Consider the following 19,413-nt stretch of genomic DNA (forward strand, 5'->3'; position numbering starts at 1 on the left):
GGAACTTTACCAAGGTATTCGTAGTATAAACATTTGGTACAAATATCATGTAAATCGGTCAATATTTGTACGCTTGAGAGCGCTTACAATGTCAATTTTTGAATAAAACGGAGTCATTATTGTGGTCAAAGTCCCATAACTCCAACAAAACGTATTTACCAATGCTGATTTTCGAATTTGACCAAAGTATTAGTGGTATAAACATTTCGTATAAATTTAATGAAAATCCGTCAAATTTTTAGGCATGAGAGCGCTTACAAAAAAGTGTGACAGACGGAAACACGGACGCACGGACACACGGACACACGGACGCCCGGCATTTCTATGCCCCTGCTCCGCGTTGACTATGCTTGCTACGAATAAAACTAATGTCGTGGGATAGAAGGTTTGTCCTTGATAACAGGGTCTCCTCAGAAGTCATCATGTGATTGTTAGTGATCGCAGAGTAAAAACATTATCTGGAGCTAGATTATCATGGCCATTTATTGCAGAAGTAATATACAGTGTAACCGATGTACTGTTACACTTCATTTCAAAACATTAAATATTCAAAGTTAACTGTTATTTTAAGTTTGGCTATAAAACAAAAAGAAAACATTGCTAAATTTCCAGTCACAAGTTATATCAATTTTGCATTATGCTTCTAACTAAGAAGTCTTGTTTAAAATGTTAAATTATAAAACTTTTATTGATTGTTGTGTGTTTTTTTTCACTATGCGAAATAAGAGTAAATAAGAACTGGTAATCTTATGAAAATATTAAACAAACTGTTTTAACACGATGCCACAACAACAACAACTACCACTACAAAAACAACATTAAGACAACAACATAAGAGACAACGACAACAACAACAACGATAACAACATCAGAGACAACGATTACAACGACAAACACAAAGAAAACGACAAACAACAGCAACAAGGATGTAGACGATACTAATGATGGCGACACAGCGCCACGACGACAACAACGACACGTGTTGTTTAACAGAAATAACAACAACGACGACGACAACAACAACGACTACGATAGCAAAAACAAAGACGATGACATCAGTAACAACAAAAATGATATCGACGATAAAAAAAACATTACCACCGCGACAACAACGATAACATTTGATGCCTGACAATTTTTATACGCTTCTTTAAGCGTTGGCAATATTGACACATGTGTGCTTATATTGTAATGATGCTTCCATATTTCTAAGCAGAACACAGTGTGTTACTCACAGTATTGTGTTTTTGGTTGGTGGAGAAACTCAACAAATTCAAAACATAACATTCCATATCAAAATGATTTTTTAACAGAAAATGCTTCATTTTTTTTAAAGTAGGAACATGTATGTAGATATATATCGGCATTCTGTGTTAATAATGTTTAAACTGACTTAAATTGAGACTTATCTTGAATTGTTCGGGAAATTCATCAAAACTATTGCGACATTGCATACATGTATATACTCCATCATAATCGCCTTGTAGTAGGTAGTGAACATTGGCACACATGTTCAACAAACAAAAACAAGAACTTGATTTATTGAAAAATGACAAATTGTACATAAACACGTAGATTATATGTTCTTGGTGCAAACGCATTAAACTTTAATATTTTTTTGTGCAATAAAAAAAGATACATTGATAAAAAAGTCTACAATTATGTTCAACGGGAATTTGAGGGTCATTTTTTACTTTAATGGAAATTTTTAGTTTTCTTATTGATTTTTATATTTTATTCAAGAATATAGTCATTGCTGCAGCAGGTACTTTAAACTTTCGGAGGTAAGGGTCGCTTACAGTAAAATAATATATCTGTATACTCCTTTACGATGTTCATTGAAGATATTCTCGTTCCTAATAGGTCTCTTTTATGTAGATCTTTATGTATGTATATGCATAGTTTATTTCTCGACCGCCATAAGGCACACAGAAGGATAACTCCACTACACTGACAAAACACAGAAATCCCCTTAAATATTACACTTCTTAATATAATAGCTGCGATATTTTATGTTCAGATCGTATAAAATAGCTCGTTTTTGTAGTCCACCGGCAATAATTGTTAAAATCCTAAATTTACCTAGAATTTCCGTGCCAGACGGCAATATTTTGTCTGGTTCCTCGTTAAATAATATAATTCTCTCCGACCTCGCAATCACGGGCATAATGTTCAGCAAAACCTTCACTGTTTGTGCTCAGACTGCATGAAGCAGTGGCAGGTCATTAATTATGTTAATTTGCTTTGTATTTTGTGCCCTTAAGGGATCCAATCTCGTAGGAGACTTCTGCGCCATGCGCTCTAAAATATTAATTCTGAGCAGGTGTCGTATCCACAGTGTACCTGCATAGACTTGGTGTAAAACATCATACATATAGTATCGAATAGTAGTTGCTTTCTGCGTAAAACTTTTACTGTTGAAGCATGTTTTGTCGGTATGAGACCACAGCCCTTATATTTCACGGAAAATTATTTTTGTCCATAGATAGTGTCTATAGATCTCACAAAAGCACCAAATCTTCACACATATACATTTAATGGTGAGCGCAATGTCATGATTAAAACATGACTTTTGTTTCCATAGTTCTCCTTCATAGAAATTAATTAGAAAATTACTTTAAATAATGTCAATATTGCTTGAATTTTATTTCGTTTCATGATTTTTTTTTAATTTCATCGCTAAACATCAAGTAAGGGAAATGATACGTATTAATTGAAAACATATATCCAACCATAGATCTATATTTATACCCTTAAATGGTTTTAAAATAAATACGTTTATTAATTAGGTAGGCAATCCCCATACTGGACATAGTTATTTGGGTTCATGTTGCGACTTACTGCTCTACTAACTGGCTATTATAGTTGGAGTTTTGACTAATGGTTGACTACATTGAAATATCCTATAATGCAACAAATGATCTTTGTATTTGGAAGGGGCTTTAAATAGATTAAGGTGAACTACGAACAAAATTGAACGGATTTAAATGTCAATACATCGATGCAACTACTTGTACACTTATAGTTACATAAATTGACAGTCAAGAGACATGTGTTGCTAATTCTCCCGAATGATGGTCATAAACAAATTGAAGTAGCGCAACGTCATTTTCTTATTTGGATTGAAACTATATAAATATGAATAAATTATCCTATCTTGTAGTTGCTACAAAGTGATGTTGCGTTAAGAGTTCGTGTTTTATTAGAATAAATATCAGAAAAATAATCTCCTGTTGAAATTTATATAACGTTTGCTAAATATTTTACGTATTTTTAAAGTCAGATTACAGATTCCATTAAAGTAATTTTTTTTAATAAGCAAATTCCTCTAAATTTATGTTCAAAAGATGATAAAGACTTGTTAGGTATACGATTTTGTAAAAAGTGAATTTTGATTGGCCTATCAGTGTAAAAAAAAAATAATGGTAAATAAATCGCTTGTAGTTTATACGTCCTTTATCTATGAAATGAATTTTTATATTAAAAAAATAATTGATCAGCTGATTCCTACGCATAATATTTGGCAAAATTTGCAATATGACGTCAAATTGACCAGTGCATGTCAAACAGTATGTTGTTTTTATTCATCGTTCCTAGATTTACTTAACCTCAAAGTTGTATGCTAACGTAATTTTTGATATTGATTATTAGGTTCGTACAGACGAAAACCGCACATTATTTTAATTTAGCATAGTATAGCATATCAATTGCATAGTATACTTTAGCAGCGAGCGTTATCTGAAAATCAATCAAATCAAGTTCAAATTATATAAAGATAAATAATGTTTTCACAAAAAAGCTTACAACATCAGGATATCCTCTTGGTGCTACAGATAAGATTATTATTTCTAACATATAACGTTATGAAACATTAAATTACACAGCCAAATCAAACTACAGAAGCATGATACAAAAAGCTAGTAAAAATTACAATTGCAATTGGCTGCTACAACCTTTCTTTTTTTTTTTTTTGTAAAATATCAATATATAGAATAAATAAGACACTTTCAATACGAGACAGCCTTACATATATTCGGGCTTCATTTGCAACTGACTACTAACTAACTCTTTATAAAAGTCATATTCTTGAATAATATATAATGACATAAATATCTCGATAATCCACCACTTAAATTTGTATTTGTAAGAGGGTATTATGGGCTCTTTCTGTTACACAATCTTTTAGAGCATCGATTAAATTTGCATAAAAGAAAATATATTAAATTATCCTGGCCTACTTAAGCTAACTACGTCAGAATATTTTCCCAGTGTTACGCATGATGGGACAGTTATATCTGTACTCCCTGCAACATCGTCCGGAACACTCCAGCCAATGGTGAAGTACATTAGACATAATGCTATGTTGTGTTAAAAAGAAATTAAATAAAATATTGTTTTGTTTTCTCTTTACGACACATTTTTAAACGTTTTATTGGAAGTATATATATCTTTATATATAGGTTTAAAAAATTGCAATTGCTGGACATGTTTTTTTTTAGATCTTGATTGTAATGAATTGTATTTAAGGTGTTTAGGATAATGTGTACTTTTTGATAAGCTGATTACCACTTAGGATCCTAAAACACTGTGGTTTTTGATTCAAGATACCCTTTATATAACGAACTGCGCATTAAAATAAATTATTAAAATTGACGGATAAATCTTATCACTGACTTCTTTTGAAAAAAAATTTAATTAAACATTAAAATTCAAATCATAGAAGGAAGATTTGTTGAAGTGTTAATGTGATTTATTCATTATTATAGCTGTACTGCAAATTAGTAATTTTATAATGTTGAACATTTCACATCCAGTTTAAAAGAATAATATTTTTCTTAAGGACATATGTATCCGAGACAAACACATTTTATTTGCAATTTGAATTTGAATTTGAATTCAGGAATATGTTAGTGAATGCAGAAGTAGTAATGGAGACAGGGGACCAACTTGAGTAGTTTTGCATTAAAACGAATAGAAATACTCTGTTTTCAAACAATGTTTATGAATCCAGCTTGTAGCTACATGTCAGTATTTAATAATATACATGTTTATATGTTAATCTACAGCGTGCCTTTGCTATTTTATGTACTAAGTAGGAGTTTTTTTTCCTTTTTGATCTCGTATTATAAATGAATAAAGGTTTACAGGGGACACATCATTTCTAACTTTATTTGCAAATGCATGCATTCAATTTTACCATCTGGTTTTTAAAAGGGATCATTCTAAATGCATCAACTTTTGCTATTTTTGTGGTGTATAACAAAAGTACATTGGTACAAATTATGTTTTAAATTATTAAACGCCAAATGAAAAAAGACAGGAAATGCAACCGTTTGTAATTTCATTATTAGGTCTTTTATCCTGTAACAATATGATCAAATTCATAAAAAACATGTTTTGTTTAATATAGGACAAAAATATATAACTTAGATTAACTTTATTGCTTAATGCGTTAAACATAATAAAATTATGCAAAAACAATAATCAACACTATCATGTAAATAAATCATATTAATATGCTATCTTGTCAATCACAGAATAGCAGCGAATTGTATTTTTTTGCATACCATTTATTTATCAATTATTACTTTCCATTCAAAATTAAATTTGGTATATCTATTTGAAATATCAATAGTGCAGTTTACACTACATATACCTGAAGGTATTAACAGAAATTAAGACACAAAATATGTTCCATTCTTTAAAATACCAAACCCATCATAAGTTAAACATATTTACTGCAGAAGCAAGCTTAAATTTTGCAGCAGGCCAAGAATATGTTAAGAGTATGTTTCACTTGCGCCAGAGGACTGCATCCTGTTTTGCAAAATCACTTTATGCTCTGAGTTATTACAGACTTATTTTTATGTGATGTTGCTTTCTTCCATTGGTAGTTAAGATTCCCCTTTTTTGACAAACAACAGCAATTCAGCTACAATGTAGTATACCAAGTTCCTGAAGAAGTTCTAGAGAATCTCTAAAACCTTGATCCAATATAAGGACATATTATTCACTCATCCATTGTGTGACCTCTTTAATGTCATTCCGAATAATGTGATTCAGAATTTGAGCATCATTATTGTTGCCATCACTGAAGTGCGGACCAACAACACTGATAATGTTGCCAGTTGCAGATAAAAAGACCATTGGCCTTACCAAAGTACGATGTATATGCATGTTATAAGACTTTTATTGGAATTTTAACTGGAAACTTGTTTGTATATAAAGATAGGTTCCATCTGCATCCAATTTCTGGGGACATGCTTTGTCCAAATAATGATTGTGCCAACTTTGTTATATGTGATGAAATTACTTCTTTTCTTGTAATATAGAAGCCAAGATATGATGGGACAAAGTTTTCTGAGAGGCATTTTCTAGCAGATTGGACAGCACACTTCCCAAATTAAATAAAGTACATAGACTTTTGGCATTCCAGACTTTAACTTCGTAAGAAAAAACCTCAGATATGTGCGTACACTTCAAGTGCGAGTATCTCTTAAGGTTTCTATGTGAATTATTCCACACAGGTCATCAAAATTGTTGCGGTCTAGGCTGGTCGAGTTTAAAATATCTGCATCAGATAGAGAATTTATGTTGTCAAAATCTATGCGCCTCTGATTTCCTCTTGATGCAATGTCGTGTATTTCTGTTAATAATTCCATCAAACCTGACTGGTTGAAATCTGATGTTGTTCGAGTTTGGGAAATCAGTTCGACTGCATGATAATGAAAATAATTGTCAGACAAATGACCTGGACAGCATCTTGCTCCGACAGGAAGTATGGTAAGTTTGTCTAAAAAACAATTGATACCTAACACAATCTGGTACAATCACCAGTTTTGGACCCTGTCTCTTGCAAACAGCACGCTGAGAGTGGCTTCCACCAACTGATGGTAGTGGTATGCTAATGCTTGGGGGTGACTTTGGTGCATTTTTGGCTACCTTGTTAGGTGGTGCTTAGTCAGGATCCTTCCTTGGTACACACAGGAAACGATCTGGGTCTGTGTTATTAGATTTAGCTTTACCCATCTCCCGGGAACATCGCAATCTACATTTGTTGCAAATAACACTTCCAGGGGGAAATAAATTTGCAGATTCAATTTAGAATTTCTGTCCATCTAATTTCCGTCTGTCTTTGATCTTGAAACACAAAGTACACAGCTGTAGAATCTTTGTGCTGACATTCTGAGAATAGAAAAATATCAAATACCTTATTTCTTTTTTTCGACTTTCTTAGAAACGTATATTTTTCAATTGTACATGTATATTACAGGGTGAAGATGACATTACTGTTCTAGTGATTTATCCCTTAGGCTTTAAAGACAAAAGACATATAAATTATTTACAATAAGCCATTAAACATTGAAAAGAACTGACAAAAGTGTATGTTTAAGATTTATGAAAAAACAAGAAAAAAAAATCACCTCCCAGCGGATTCGAACCTTCCCCAAAATGGCACTGGTGTTGTCATCCCAATGTCACAACCCCCTTCCGCTACATCGTACACTGAAAAACCTGCGATAAATATGCATACTAAGAATAGAAAGACATTGTGGTTGCACGACACTGGTAGCATATGACAGTATTCCATTCCAAGAATTTACAAAATATACACATATTTGATTAAAATTCATTTAGCTTTAACCAGTTATCAAAATTATTCAATGGCACATTACTTCAAGAATCAAAACCGTGTTATTTATAAGTCATAAAGTCTTATTTAACAATGTACAGCAACATTTTAATTTTTCAAAAGAAACGAAATAAATCAATCTTAGAATTAACACAATGTAGTAAACCATGTTCACGAATAGGACAAAAAATCATTTAGAAAATATATCTACATATCGTAAACTTTCTTTGTTGATCTGACGGGAATTGATCGGAATGGAAAAAATACAGATACAACAAAATTGTCTTTAATCTATAAAAGTTTACAATGGAAACAATCAATGTTTTAAAGAATGTAAATATGTTGCTTACCTTTCTTCCATTGGGTCTTGTGAGTAATCACTGTAATGACACAATGCTTCTACATCTTTAGGTCTACTGTTTACAACACTAGAATCGATGACGGTGTTAACTAAATTCGTCCCTTTGTTAAATGCATCCCGCTCTCGTTTCGAGTTAACGTTGTTAATAAACGCTTATTTAATCTAATTTAACAAACTATTACTTAAATATTCTTATCAGTAATAGATATTGATTATGCAGTTTTTGTTTTGTTTTGTTTTCCAGTACAACATTAGCTATGCGGTTAGGCACATGCAACCTAGAAACGGATACATGACAGAACGATAATTATATTTAAATATCTTTATTTAAATATATTGTTTTCACCGTTATGTTAAATTGAGTGTGTTCACTAATCACTTGTTAAAGTGCAGAAATGTAACACTTTTGAGCCTTCTCTTACGGAAATATATGAACTTCAAACTAAATTGGTATTACCTCCACAAAGTCGTGCCAAAAGGAGTTTTTGCTGAATCATGTATTACATCTTAATCAAATATAAATGTAAAATTCACATTGACACATAACTATAGAGCCTGTGAAAATGACATATTTTGTAACAAATTTTCCTTTTTTGGAAAATTTGCAAAAAAATAGCAATTCCATGGCAGTATGATGTCATCAAAAATGTATTTTACCGGAACAAATATACATTTTTAGAAAGAACACATACTGACTAGTTAATAAATTACTATTACAGAATATAGGTTTATACTGCTGTAATGTTTCAATAGTTATTCAATAAATCTTTTGCGTTTAAGGTATTTCCATACCATTTAGAAGTTTATAATAAATAATGTGATCGAAAGAGATATTTTACTGGCTTAATTGTTAACTTGTTTTGTTTAAGAATAAATAATACAATCTTTTTATCTTAAGCTTGCTGGATATTTTTTTTCTTTACATTTGATAGTGAGTAATTTGTAGCATCACAAATTAACTGTCTCACTAACAATGTAGAACTGTACAAACAGTGGTCAATTTTATTATATTTTTCTTTTGAACAAAAAAACCCCAAAAAACATAAAATAAAATCTCTTCTCTGAATCCTCAGTTTTAAAAATGGCTGTTTTTATTTTTCCGAAAATATTGAGAAGTAGATATAATTGTCAATTTTAATAAGTGAGCAATATCTTTTCTGATTATTTGATTACTGCCTGGTATTTTTAATGAATTGGGATTTGTAAATAATCGTCTTCTTCATAGTCATATACAATTTCAAAATTGATCAAATTTAAATGTCATATGCATCTTCAAGAATGATATAATTAGCGGAAAAAACGTTACTTACAGTTCTCTCAGCTCTGATAGCCCCGCAAAAGCCTCGTTGTCGATCCTTGTTATCTGATTATACGTTAGGTACCTAAATCAACACACAATGTTTTAATGTTAAAATAATTTTTATTGTAAAAAGTAAAATTAGAATAAATAGTTGATATCAACAGATAAATCTTAACCTTGATTTCATAACCAAAAATAACAATAAACATTTCAATCAAAATCATAGTATAAATATAAAGTGTATAAACAACACAAAATATGATTACTTATATATAGCTTTAGGCTGAAAAATAAGGATATGACAGTGATGTAAATACATTTATGTATAACATAATTGTAACAACAATATGGTTTTTTTTTACAATGCTTTAATAATGAGTTACATGCATCAAACATCTAGTTTAAAACCATTTAATATTGTTACTACAACCTAACGCATACAGTAAGATGTATGTGTTGTATTCAAAACGTGTTCAAACTATTTCTACTATTGCTGTATCATCTTTAAATCTATTTTACAGGATTTCTCTGACATATTTGAATGACTTTTTACATCAACCTGCCATCGTGGATTAGAAGGCATACTCTTATTTTTAAAGCTTTGTACATAATCATTTGTATATAAGGTTATTTAAACTGATTTCTGTTTAGCAGAAAAATATATCGTTATTAGTCTCGTTTCTCGGATTTCTGTTCACTGGCAATATTTAACATTATCTTTGATATCTTCCACTTTGCATTAAAAAGGGAAATAAAAGTAAGATTTTAGAAATTATTGAAATTGATTATGACAGTTATTCAATTCAAGGGTTCAATAAGCCGCTCAGATACATATTAAACAACACACTAAAATTATTTCTGAGGCAAACTTACAAGCTATGGTAGCTTTATTTTGCTATCCACGAGAAATTAATACAGGTATAATCAGGAACTTGGTTATGAAAAATGGCGTACTCTATCGTAACATGGCTGAATGTACATGTACACTCTACATTCTGACTGATTAACGGGTTTTAGTTGCACATATTTCATGAAATCAAGCGCAAAACACCTTTGCTGCGCTTGTTCTTTGTAGAAACAATTCACTGTATTTCTTAATATATATCTATTTTTTTAACATTACGAAGTAGTGCTGTTCCCGACCGCGAAAGGACGAACGGCCTTAAAGGTTTTCACACCTGTCGAAAAAAATTCCTGCCTTCACCTGAGATTTACTACCCGGTGAATATCGGGCCTTTAGTTAGCATTATTATTTAGGTATCAATAACTTATTGATGAAAACATTACGATAACAGTGTGTCCTGTCACTCGGCGCTGTGGAGTACAAAAAAATGATTTAATACTTAAACTATAACAAATCAGAGTTAAATAATTGAATTAAGAAAATAATATCGAAATTAGATAACAGAATATACTGTTATGAACAGTCAGAAACCGTACATGAGTTGTCAGGGGCATGTACAGGGAAATGCAGTGGCTTACAGGGGATGACATTGGCGTACTTGGGGTGACAGGGGCTTACAGTGGCACACAGGGGATGTGTACAGTTGACTGACAGGGGATAACATGTTGTACAGGGGATGGCAGGGAAAAACAGGGTTTTCATATGGACAGGGGTTTTTAGAGCCAGTAATAAAAAGAGTAATTTGATTGTTTTTATCATAATGACATTTACTAAATTATTACTCTCTGACGTTCTCTCTGAACCCTTCAGTTTTGAAAACATAATTTTTTCTTCTAAAGACGTATATAACATGACAGACATATTTTGTCCTGTCTTTCCTATCCCAAAAAATGGAGGAAAAAAGACATATTTTGTCCTTCCTGTCCCCAAAAATGAAGGTCGAATAAAAGTGTGTCTCGATTGTCTCAATCTAATTGAATTGCAATGTAAGTGTTTCTTCTATCCATTTAAATGCATTAATACCAATAATTCAATAATCAGGTAAAAAAGGTTTGGCTATTGGAAAACACGTGGATATAATGTTAAATAACGGTTTCTACATTGTATGATACTTTTCTTCCATCTGGCTCTACACAATTTGTTCTTTGCATAAATAATCGGTAAGATTATTAACAATTGCTTATATGCTTTGATGTGTGTTATTGAGCTGATCACATATCCCTTTTTTCGTAATAACCTTTTTATGTAGATCTTTTTGGAGTTGAATTATGTCTATATGCATTACATATTTCCCGACCGCCATGAGGCGCTCAGAAGGATCGCTCCAAAGCACGGAAAATCTCTAAACGTTTCATAGGTCTTAACATAGTATATGCAATTTTTTATGATTAGAGTACAAAGTAGCTCTTTTCTTCCTTTTAACCCGCGATATTCTTAATATGAGGGATTTCCGTTTCAGTCGGAAGTATTTGGTCTGCTTCCTGTATAATAATGTAACTCTCTCCAAAGACTCACTTTATCACATTCACAGTGTCCATATAATACGTGATCAGACTGCACAAACCACTATTAGAGACCATTGAACGTTAAGCACTCAATCCTAAGCTCAATATGGGTACGGGTTTATTTGTTCTTGTTTAGTAGGACACCGTTGCACTGTGCACTCTAAAAATACTAATTCCGCGCATCATTTAACCCACATGGTAACTAAACAGACTTGGTACGCAACATCGTATATCCAAAGTTGTTAATTTATCATCAATAACTTTGGAGTCAGTCTTGCTTCCTCGCCTTAAAATTTAACATATTGAGGTGGTGTGGCATTGGCCTCTAATTGTTCGCTATAAGGTGTTTATAAGCTGCTATTTTAAAGTTCCAGACCTACCTATTTTTTTAATACAGGTGGTTTAGAAATAATCCCTTGATATTAAATGAATTATATACTATCATTTTCTATTTTCAGGATAACTAAAATAATAGATATTTTACTATCTTTATTTACTCATCACATTTTATAATTACGCTTGGAATGTTTATCTGACATTAGAACTTTGGTCATCTGTTTTAATTAGAATGACATGAAAGAATTGAAGATATCTTAGTCTAATAATCTGTTTTTCATTCTAGCAAAATCATAATTTTCAAACTGTTCCTTCTCCCATGAACATTCTCCGACAATGTCAAGTATGTTAGCTTTGTCTTCTTACAATTAGCAGGAAAGACATTCCACTTATTAAGACCTTTGTTATTCTGTACATTGGCTTAACCTTTGTTATGAAGAAGGAAACATTGCAAAATATAAAGTAAAATGAGAAAATTTTCACTTGTTTGCAAAATTGCGGGAATTATATCATTAAGGTGACGTCATAGATAAAAAGCAAATGAGCATTGGTGAATAAAATCAGGATTAAAGCGATAAGCATCCTCTGTACAATGGTTTATAAAGATTTGATTTTTATACGATACTATTTAAAAATTAAAATTGGTGGCAGATATTTGACCTTACAAAATATAGTCCTTTCATAAAAATTCGGCACATTTGGCTTACTATTAGCAATTCCGTTTAACAGACTGAGGTTCGCCTATTTAGCAGCTCAGTAACAAAATTTGAAATGTAACCCAACTGCATTCTTATAAATACCCTGATATTAACATCCTTTTATCAATTGAACCAAGGTGTGCGTCCTGCTAGCCGATGACGTTCTTTACAACCGTTAATGGTCTCAACATCGTCATATGACTAAAAGTTCTCATTAACTTTACTCATATAAAGATTCACGTTTATATTGCCTCTTTTATAGACCGAGAAAGTAAGCACAGCCTTTAATGAACAAAGGGGAGCAAGCTTACCTTTTTTGTCCAATATTTGTTTTGGTTTTTTTTTTTTCAACCAAGTTCAACCTTTAACACAATATAATTTTATTCTATTTGGGTTGTTTATTTTTTAGTATATCATCGCAAAAACACAACAATGTTTTAAAGTCAACAATGTTTTAAGTCGAGTTATCCCTCTTTTGATTGGAGAAGTTTCCGGATATGGCGTGTTTTCTATGAAACGTTTACATTCCCCAAAAGAATTAGATATGGCCACTCGCAAGCAGCACGGTAAAAGTTTAACAGATTAATCAAAATAACGACAGAATTATTGTCTGGTTTTTTTTTTTAATTTGGTTTCCATGCGGTCACTGTTTAAAACAAAATTGTTGTTGTGCAATTGGCGAATTTTTCGGTTCCGATTTCGGTTTTTATAGCAGCAGACTAAATATAAAGGTAAAATTATTTCATTAGCTGGTAAGAATATGTAACAATAATATAAGACTTAAAGGTACAAGTATGAAACATCATTTGAACGTTGTATTGTAATTGATATGCATTCTTTATTATGTTTACGAGATCGACATACAGCTGAGCGATTGAAAACTTGCATGCTTGACAGTGATCGCTAACAACTTGATGTGGAATACAGTCTTATTCCTAATGAAAAAAAATTAATAAAATTAAAATGGAAAGAAATATTGTTGTTGAAGTCTCTTCCGTATAGAATTCCGTATAGAATGAGAACTGAGATTAGTAAGTACACGACTGGACTGTTTAGATCAAATGCTCATCAAATGTCAGCTGATTATGCATAGCATTACAGCATCTTAATAGTTTGAATGTTCACAACGCATGAACTATCCATTCAAAAATTAAAAAAAAAAAAACCATGCGTCCGTTCTATTTATTACCTTAGACCATTTACTATAACTTATAACTATAACTTGAGTGTGAATGATCTTGCCCTCTATTTCCGATGTAAGGTTAATTTGTGTTTTGAGTCAATGATACCCTAAGACACAATTGCTGTGAAGTAACCCATATGTATTCTTGTTTATGACATGACCCTGGGTCTTTTTTTCTTCAGAATAATTCAATAATTATACAGCTGGGGGGGGGGGGGTCATTATTCTACGTCGAAATATGTCCCCCGGTTATTTTTCTGAAGGGGTTGTTATTATTCTTTACACCGGCTCTAGCTAAAATCTACTACATTTTGATTTAAACAATGAGACTATTCTTCAAAAATGAGCAAAGTTTTAAAGTGAGAAAAATCAGGTAAGGTGTTCTTGTATAACGTGTACCTTAAGATATTTTCTTCTATATACATCACAACTGTCTTGGGTTAAAAACTGTTTACGGAACTTTTTTGATGTTGAAATTTACTGCGTAAAATGGCTTTTCATTGATAATTGATAATATTTTTTGCGTTAAAAACATTTTTTTTCAAATTCGTTTACAGTTTAAATTATTATAAAGCGGAACAGTCGGAATTATATCAATTAATGAATACAGAGTCATAAAAATCGTGTATTAAAATAGAAGAAATTTAAAGGTTATTTCAATTCGAAAATAATATACTAGGATACCAGTAGAAATTTCACTCGAAGTGTTTTAGGCTAAGGTAACTACACAAAAGTGTTGTTCTTAATCTTCGTTATCTGATTTTAATATAGATACCTAAAATAGCACAATTTTTAAAAGTTATCTTGAATATTAAGAAAAAATCAAGTAAGAATAAAACGGACAAAAAATTTAAAGATATATTTCATAACAAATTTTAAAAAAAAATTGGGAAAATTGGAATTTAAAGCATAAAGAAGAAAACTATATAGATAAGTTAATATAATATAAACATACGATACTGCTTTAATTTCAAAAATGTTTTTCATAAATGTTGCAATTTTATGATTTTCTACAAGACCTATATCATCACAGTGTATTTATGTCGTCATTTTTATTATGCATAAAAAGAAATGGTGTTTCGAACATGTCAATTTAAAAGTCACCTCACTGAAATAATTGTGTGTTTCTTTTTATCTCACAGACACAATTTTCACAATGACTTTTAAATCCTTTCTCAATACATTATGGCATTACTATCGATTGGATGAAAAGCTCTTAATGATAAGTTCATATGTTCATTTTCCCGTCTATCTTTTAGTGCAACCAATAGAAAGCTAGTATTGTAACTGCTCTAGAAACACGTTTAAGGTGAGGTTACTACTCAAAAGCTTCTGTGTAGTGTCTATGTCTCCCTGGCCTTTGGTTATAGCACTATTTATATCTGATCTCGAGCTGAACTCGAACTGCGTTAGTTTTCTAAGGGAAGTTTTCACAGAATTCTTTGGCATTTTGAAAACACCCTTATTGCACCTACCCCGGATTATAAAAAATCATAAGTGACGTTTCCACTCTTTTTACCCAGAAAAAATAGACAACTGTAGTTACTAAAGACTGCATTCTTGTAAAGATGATTAAATAGTCTAAACTTCTTTGTCCGTTGTACTTAAGGAACCTCAATTTTTTCTTGCTAACATTATTTCTGCCCCTCTGAGTGGTAAAATTGAGGAAATAGAGGCTCTTTAAAAAAAATCATGAGAAAATTGAGCATTGCAAGTAGACCATTTCCATACATGACAGAAACCATTTCTACTCCCTAATGTGAGGTTGTTTGCCTATCAGCATGCAATAAGAGACATGCTCCTGAAACTCAAGTAAACTGCATCAGGATACACTATCAGTGTACATAAACCATCATATACCGGGTAATTTGAGCCGGAAACTAGAACCCAATCTGGTACATTTTGGATCGACAGCAGATCACATAGAACATATCATCCACAGCCACCAGAATACATTGTAATTTGCGTAACAACGTATAAGATTGAGGAACATTCTGCAATTCTTGGGATTTTTTCCAAAATAATTCGGAGTTAAACACATCTTCACCTAAAAACTGGTCACATTTTTCAGGTTGAAAACCCTACCACGGGGAATCGACACGTATTTAAACCTGGACAAACCTTCACCCTCCATGCTTGAGACGTTCATCGAACTGCCGTTGCAATGAAGAATTTTGACCCAGGTTGAAAATTGACCCGTGGGTAATTTTTTAACTTTGAATATTGAGAGAAATTGTGTTGAACAAAGACCCCTTTCTGTTAAATAATTGGCCCGCATCGTAGAATTCTGATCATGAAACCGGTTCAAAATTCACCAGCAAATAAGCGCAATTAAAGAATTAATATTCATAACCTAGGCTTATTAAACTAAAAACTATCAGTTTATACATACTTATTCTTTAGATTTACATGTTTACCTGTTTCAACAGGCGGACGAAAAAAAAAGAGATTTAAATGATTATTTTTCGAATTTATATGTTATCTCTGTAAACATGTTGACTATTGTATTCATAATAAACTTTTTGAGTATAATTTTGTGGGCTTTTTATCGATATTTTAAATCTGTGTTTTAAAACATGTGTTTTAATAGGAATATGTGAATACATGGTTACACGATAAAACTATTATTTCAGTAAAACTCCTTTTTTTTTAAAATTCGCTGGACGTGTGTAAAAATAAATAATTTTTACAAATCACAATACGTCATATCGTTTAATTTTGGTTTTGCACTCTCCCAGTAAATTGAAACTTTGGTACTGTAACACTGAGTGGTTGTAAATACAAAATTTACAATAATTATGTCATTGTGTGAGTTTTGTGTTTGCAATAAGTCATTTTGTAAAACTTGTGATTATCTGAATATTGTATTTACACCCATCCACCAAATAACAGTTTACAATATGATGACAACATGATACAGACACGTAGCATCGTTTTTTGAAGGGGGGGGGGGGGCTTATAAAAAAATGAAAATTAATTCTCTATAAAAAAATAATAATAATTGCTAGCACGACTCGCCTGTTCCACTCAGAATTAACCAACAGGTCGTCTTCTTGGTTGTTGTTTTTTTTTTTACACAGTATTATATTAATAAGCAAATGAATATATTTTAATTTTTTTCAGTCCCAAAATTAAATGATTAATTGTATCTAGACACATCAACCTAAAATAAATCAGCTAAGTCCGCCTATGTATCGGATAATATGAAAATTTTAAAGTTAAACTTTCAAATACAAGCCTTGTATGTGCATGATTGTACATTAAAACTGCGTAAAGAAAGTTCCAGGTCAGATCAAAACTTTGAAGTTTGGGTCAATTCTCAACAGGATCAATTGTCAATGTGTCGATGTCGTCAGAGTTTAGAAAAATCCTTCTCATACCGTTGAGAAAAGACCACAGGTATAAATTTCACGATTTTTGGTCTCAATTTTCAACGTTAAAAACTGACCCTCGGATCAATATTTAACGTTGAAAAATGACTTCCGGGTCAATTTTCAATCCGGGTCAATATTCTTCGTTACACCGCCCCTAGTATTACTTCCCAATAACCCAGCCTATCCCATCTAACAACGAATAATTGCTTCCAAAGCCATCTGGTCTCAAAAATGCTGAACTGACCTGGTAATTCTTTTGCACTTTAGACATTTAACTTGGTTCAACACAGAATATAGAGCATGTACACAAGATGCATGACCATCTTTAAATTCTCCTTAAAGATAGCTTAAAGGTGTTTAAAGGTAGCTTAAAGACGATCTTTAAGCCACCTTTAAGCTATATGTGTTGCTTAAAGGTGACTTAAAGAAAGCGTAAAGATGGCTTAAAGGCAGCTTAAAGACTATCTTTAAGCCACCTTTAAGGACAACTTATAGGTCCTTAATGTCCAAACTTCTTTAAGCCACCTTAAAGCTACCTTTAAGCTACCTTTAAGCCATTAAAAAATTTAATTCAATATTGTGCTTAATTTACCAAAAAAATGTATTAACTTTGTGAGAGAAAGGGTATTAAAAACGGTTTTTGTTCTAGAAAATAAAATTTAAAAAAAAAAGCCCATGGCGAGAATTGAACCCAGGACCTTTTGTTTACTAGCATAACCACACTTCCTCTGCACCACGTTAACTTACATATTTACAGGTGTTTTTATATCCTATATATCAGTGGATATTGAATCAATGTATTGAATGTGTTAACTTGAATAGATTTTGACAAACCATTGACAAACCATTCAGTTTGTAACAATCAATTATGTCTAATTTATAAATTACATGCATGCAGGTATTTAGAATGAAATACGGAACTTGGTCTTTAGTGAAAAAATATATATTATACCTAAATGGAAACCGTTAAGCTCACTAGTAGGCCTTCTTAGTTCATAAATTTAAATCGAGTAGATATACGTTCATCTAATTTATAGCTAAACAAATTTAAGAAAGAAAATGAAATCATTTTTTTATTAAATGCATTGAAACTATTAGGGTATTTTCAATTTTCCGCAATTTCCCCGTTTTCATGATCGCAGTGCCTTTCCAGTATGTATAAATATTTAATTGTATACATGATCTTTAAACTATCAATTCTATAACAAACAATATTACCAATTACCTGTGACGTATTTACTGCATGTGGCAATTGCAAATGATGTATACATATACTTATACATACAATTGTATGATGTACCAGGCCGGGTATGTGACATATTTACCCTTATACATATATTTAAAAAATTAACCCCTATTTATGATCACCGGTACATTGATTAATTAGCCTCAAGATTTTACTCTTACATGCATGTATCGTTAATTTGTAGACGTAACATTTTTGAAACCTAGAGCTAGGAAATAATACTTTGAAAATGAATTACAAATGTAAATAAACTTTTATTCACTAGACTTATCATATACTCGCACATACTAAGATTTCAACATCTTTAGAAACCCTGACGTGCACCTTGGCACACGACACATCTGTTGTGTATATCTTGTAAATTCTGTGTTAGTTCCAGGGTTTTTTTTTTCAAGTTGGACAAACAATAGACTTTAATTAGATATACACAAGCGTGCACCTGGGCATAGACACAACTGTTGTGTATATCTTGTATATTCTGTGTTAGTTCCAGGCGTTTTGTTAAGTTTGACAAATAATCGACTCTAATTAGATATACACTAACGAACAAAACTATGTCTAGACAAACAAAGCAGTACTATCCTGCCCGATATAACAACGGCAGTTGAGAGTCTTTTCATCTTTAACATGTATCTAGCAGATCTAGAATTAGACCTAGAAATAATGAAAATTAAAATAAAACCTTAAACAGATTATTAAATCATACATTTTCGGTTCATTATCTTTATTTTGTTTAATAACCGGATGAACTGAGAGAGAGAGAGAGAGAGAGAGAGAGAGAGAGAGAGAGAGAGAGAGAGAGAGAGATATTTCACTGATAAATTTATAATAGGAAACAAGTATACTTTAATTAGTTTCATGCACAGATTAAGA

General features: G+C 31.7%; 1 protein-coding gene across 1 annotated transcript in view; it reads right to left on the reverse strand.

Moving 5' to 3' along the window:
* Positions 1 to 19,413, reverse strand: part of LOC128182853 (phospholipase A2 inhibitor-like) — a 309,453-nt gene that overhangs the window by 88,670 nt on the left and 201,370 nt on the right. Inside the window, exon 7 of the mRNA XM_052851613.1 lies at positions 9,305 to 9,376. Coding sequence (XP_052707573.1) covers positions 9,305 to 9,376 — 72 coding nt within the window. The remainder of the gene's footprint in view (positions 1 to 9,304; positions 9,377 to 19,413) is intronic.

Source organism: Crassostrea angulata, chromosome 5 (genome assembly GCF_025612915.1).
Source record: "Crassostrea angulata isolate pt1a10 chromosome 5, ASM2561291v2, whole genome shotgun sequence".
Taxonomy (NCBI): Eukaryota; Metazoa; Mollusca; class Bivalvia; order Ostreida; family Ostreidae; genus Magallana; species Magallana angulata.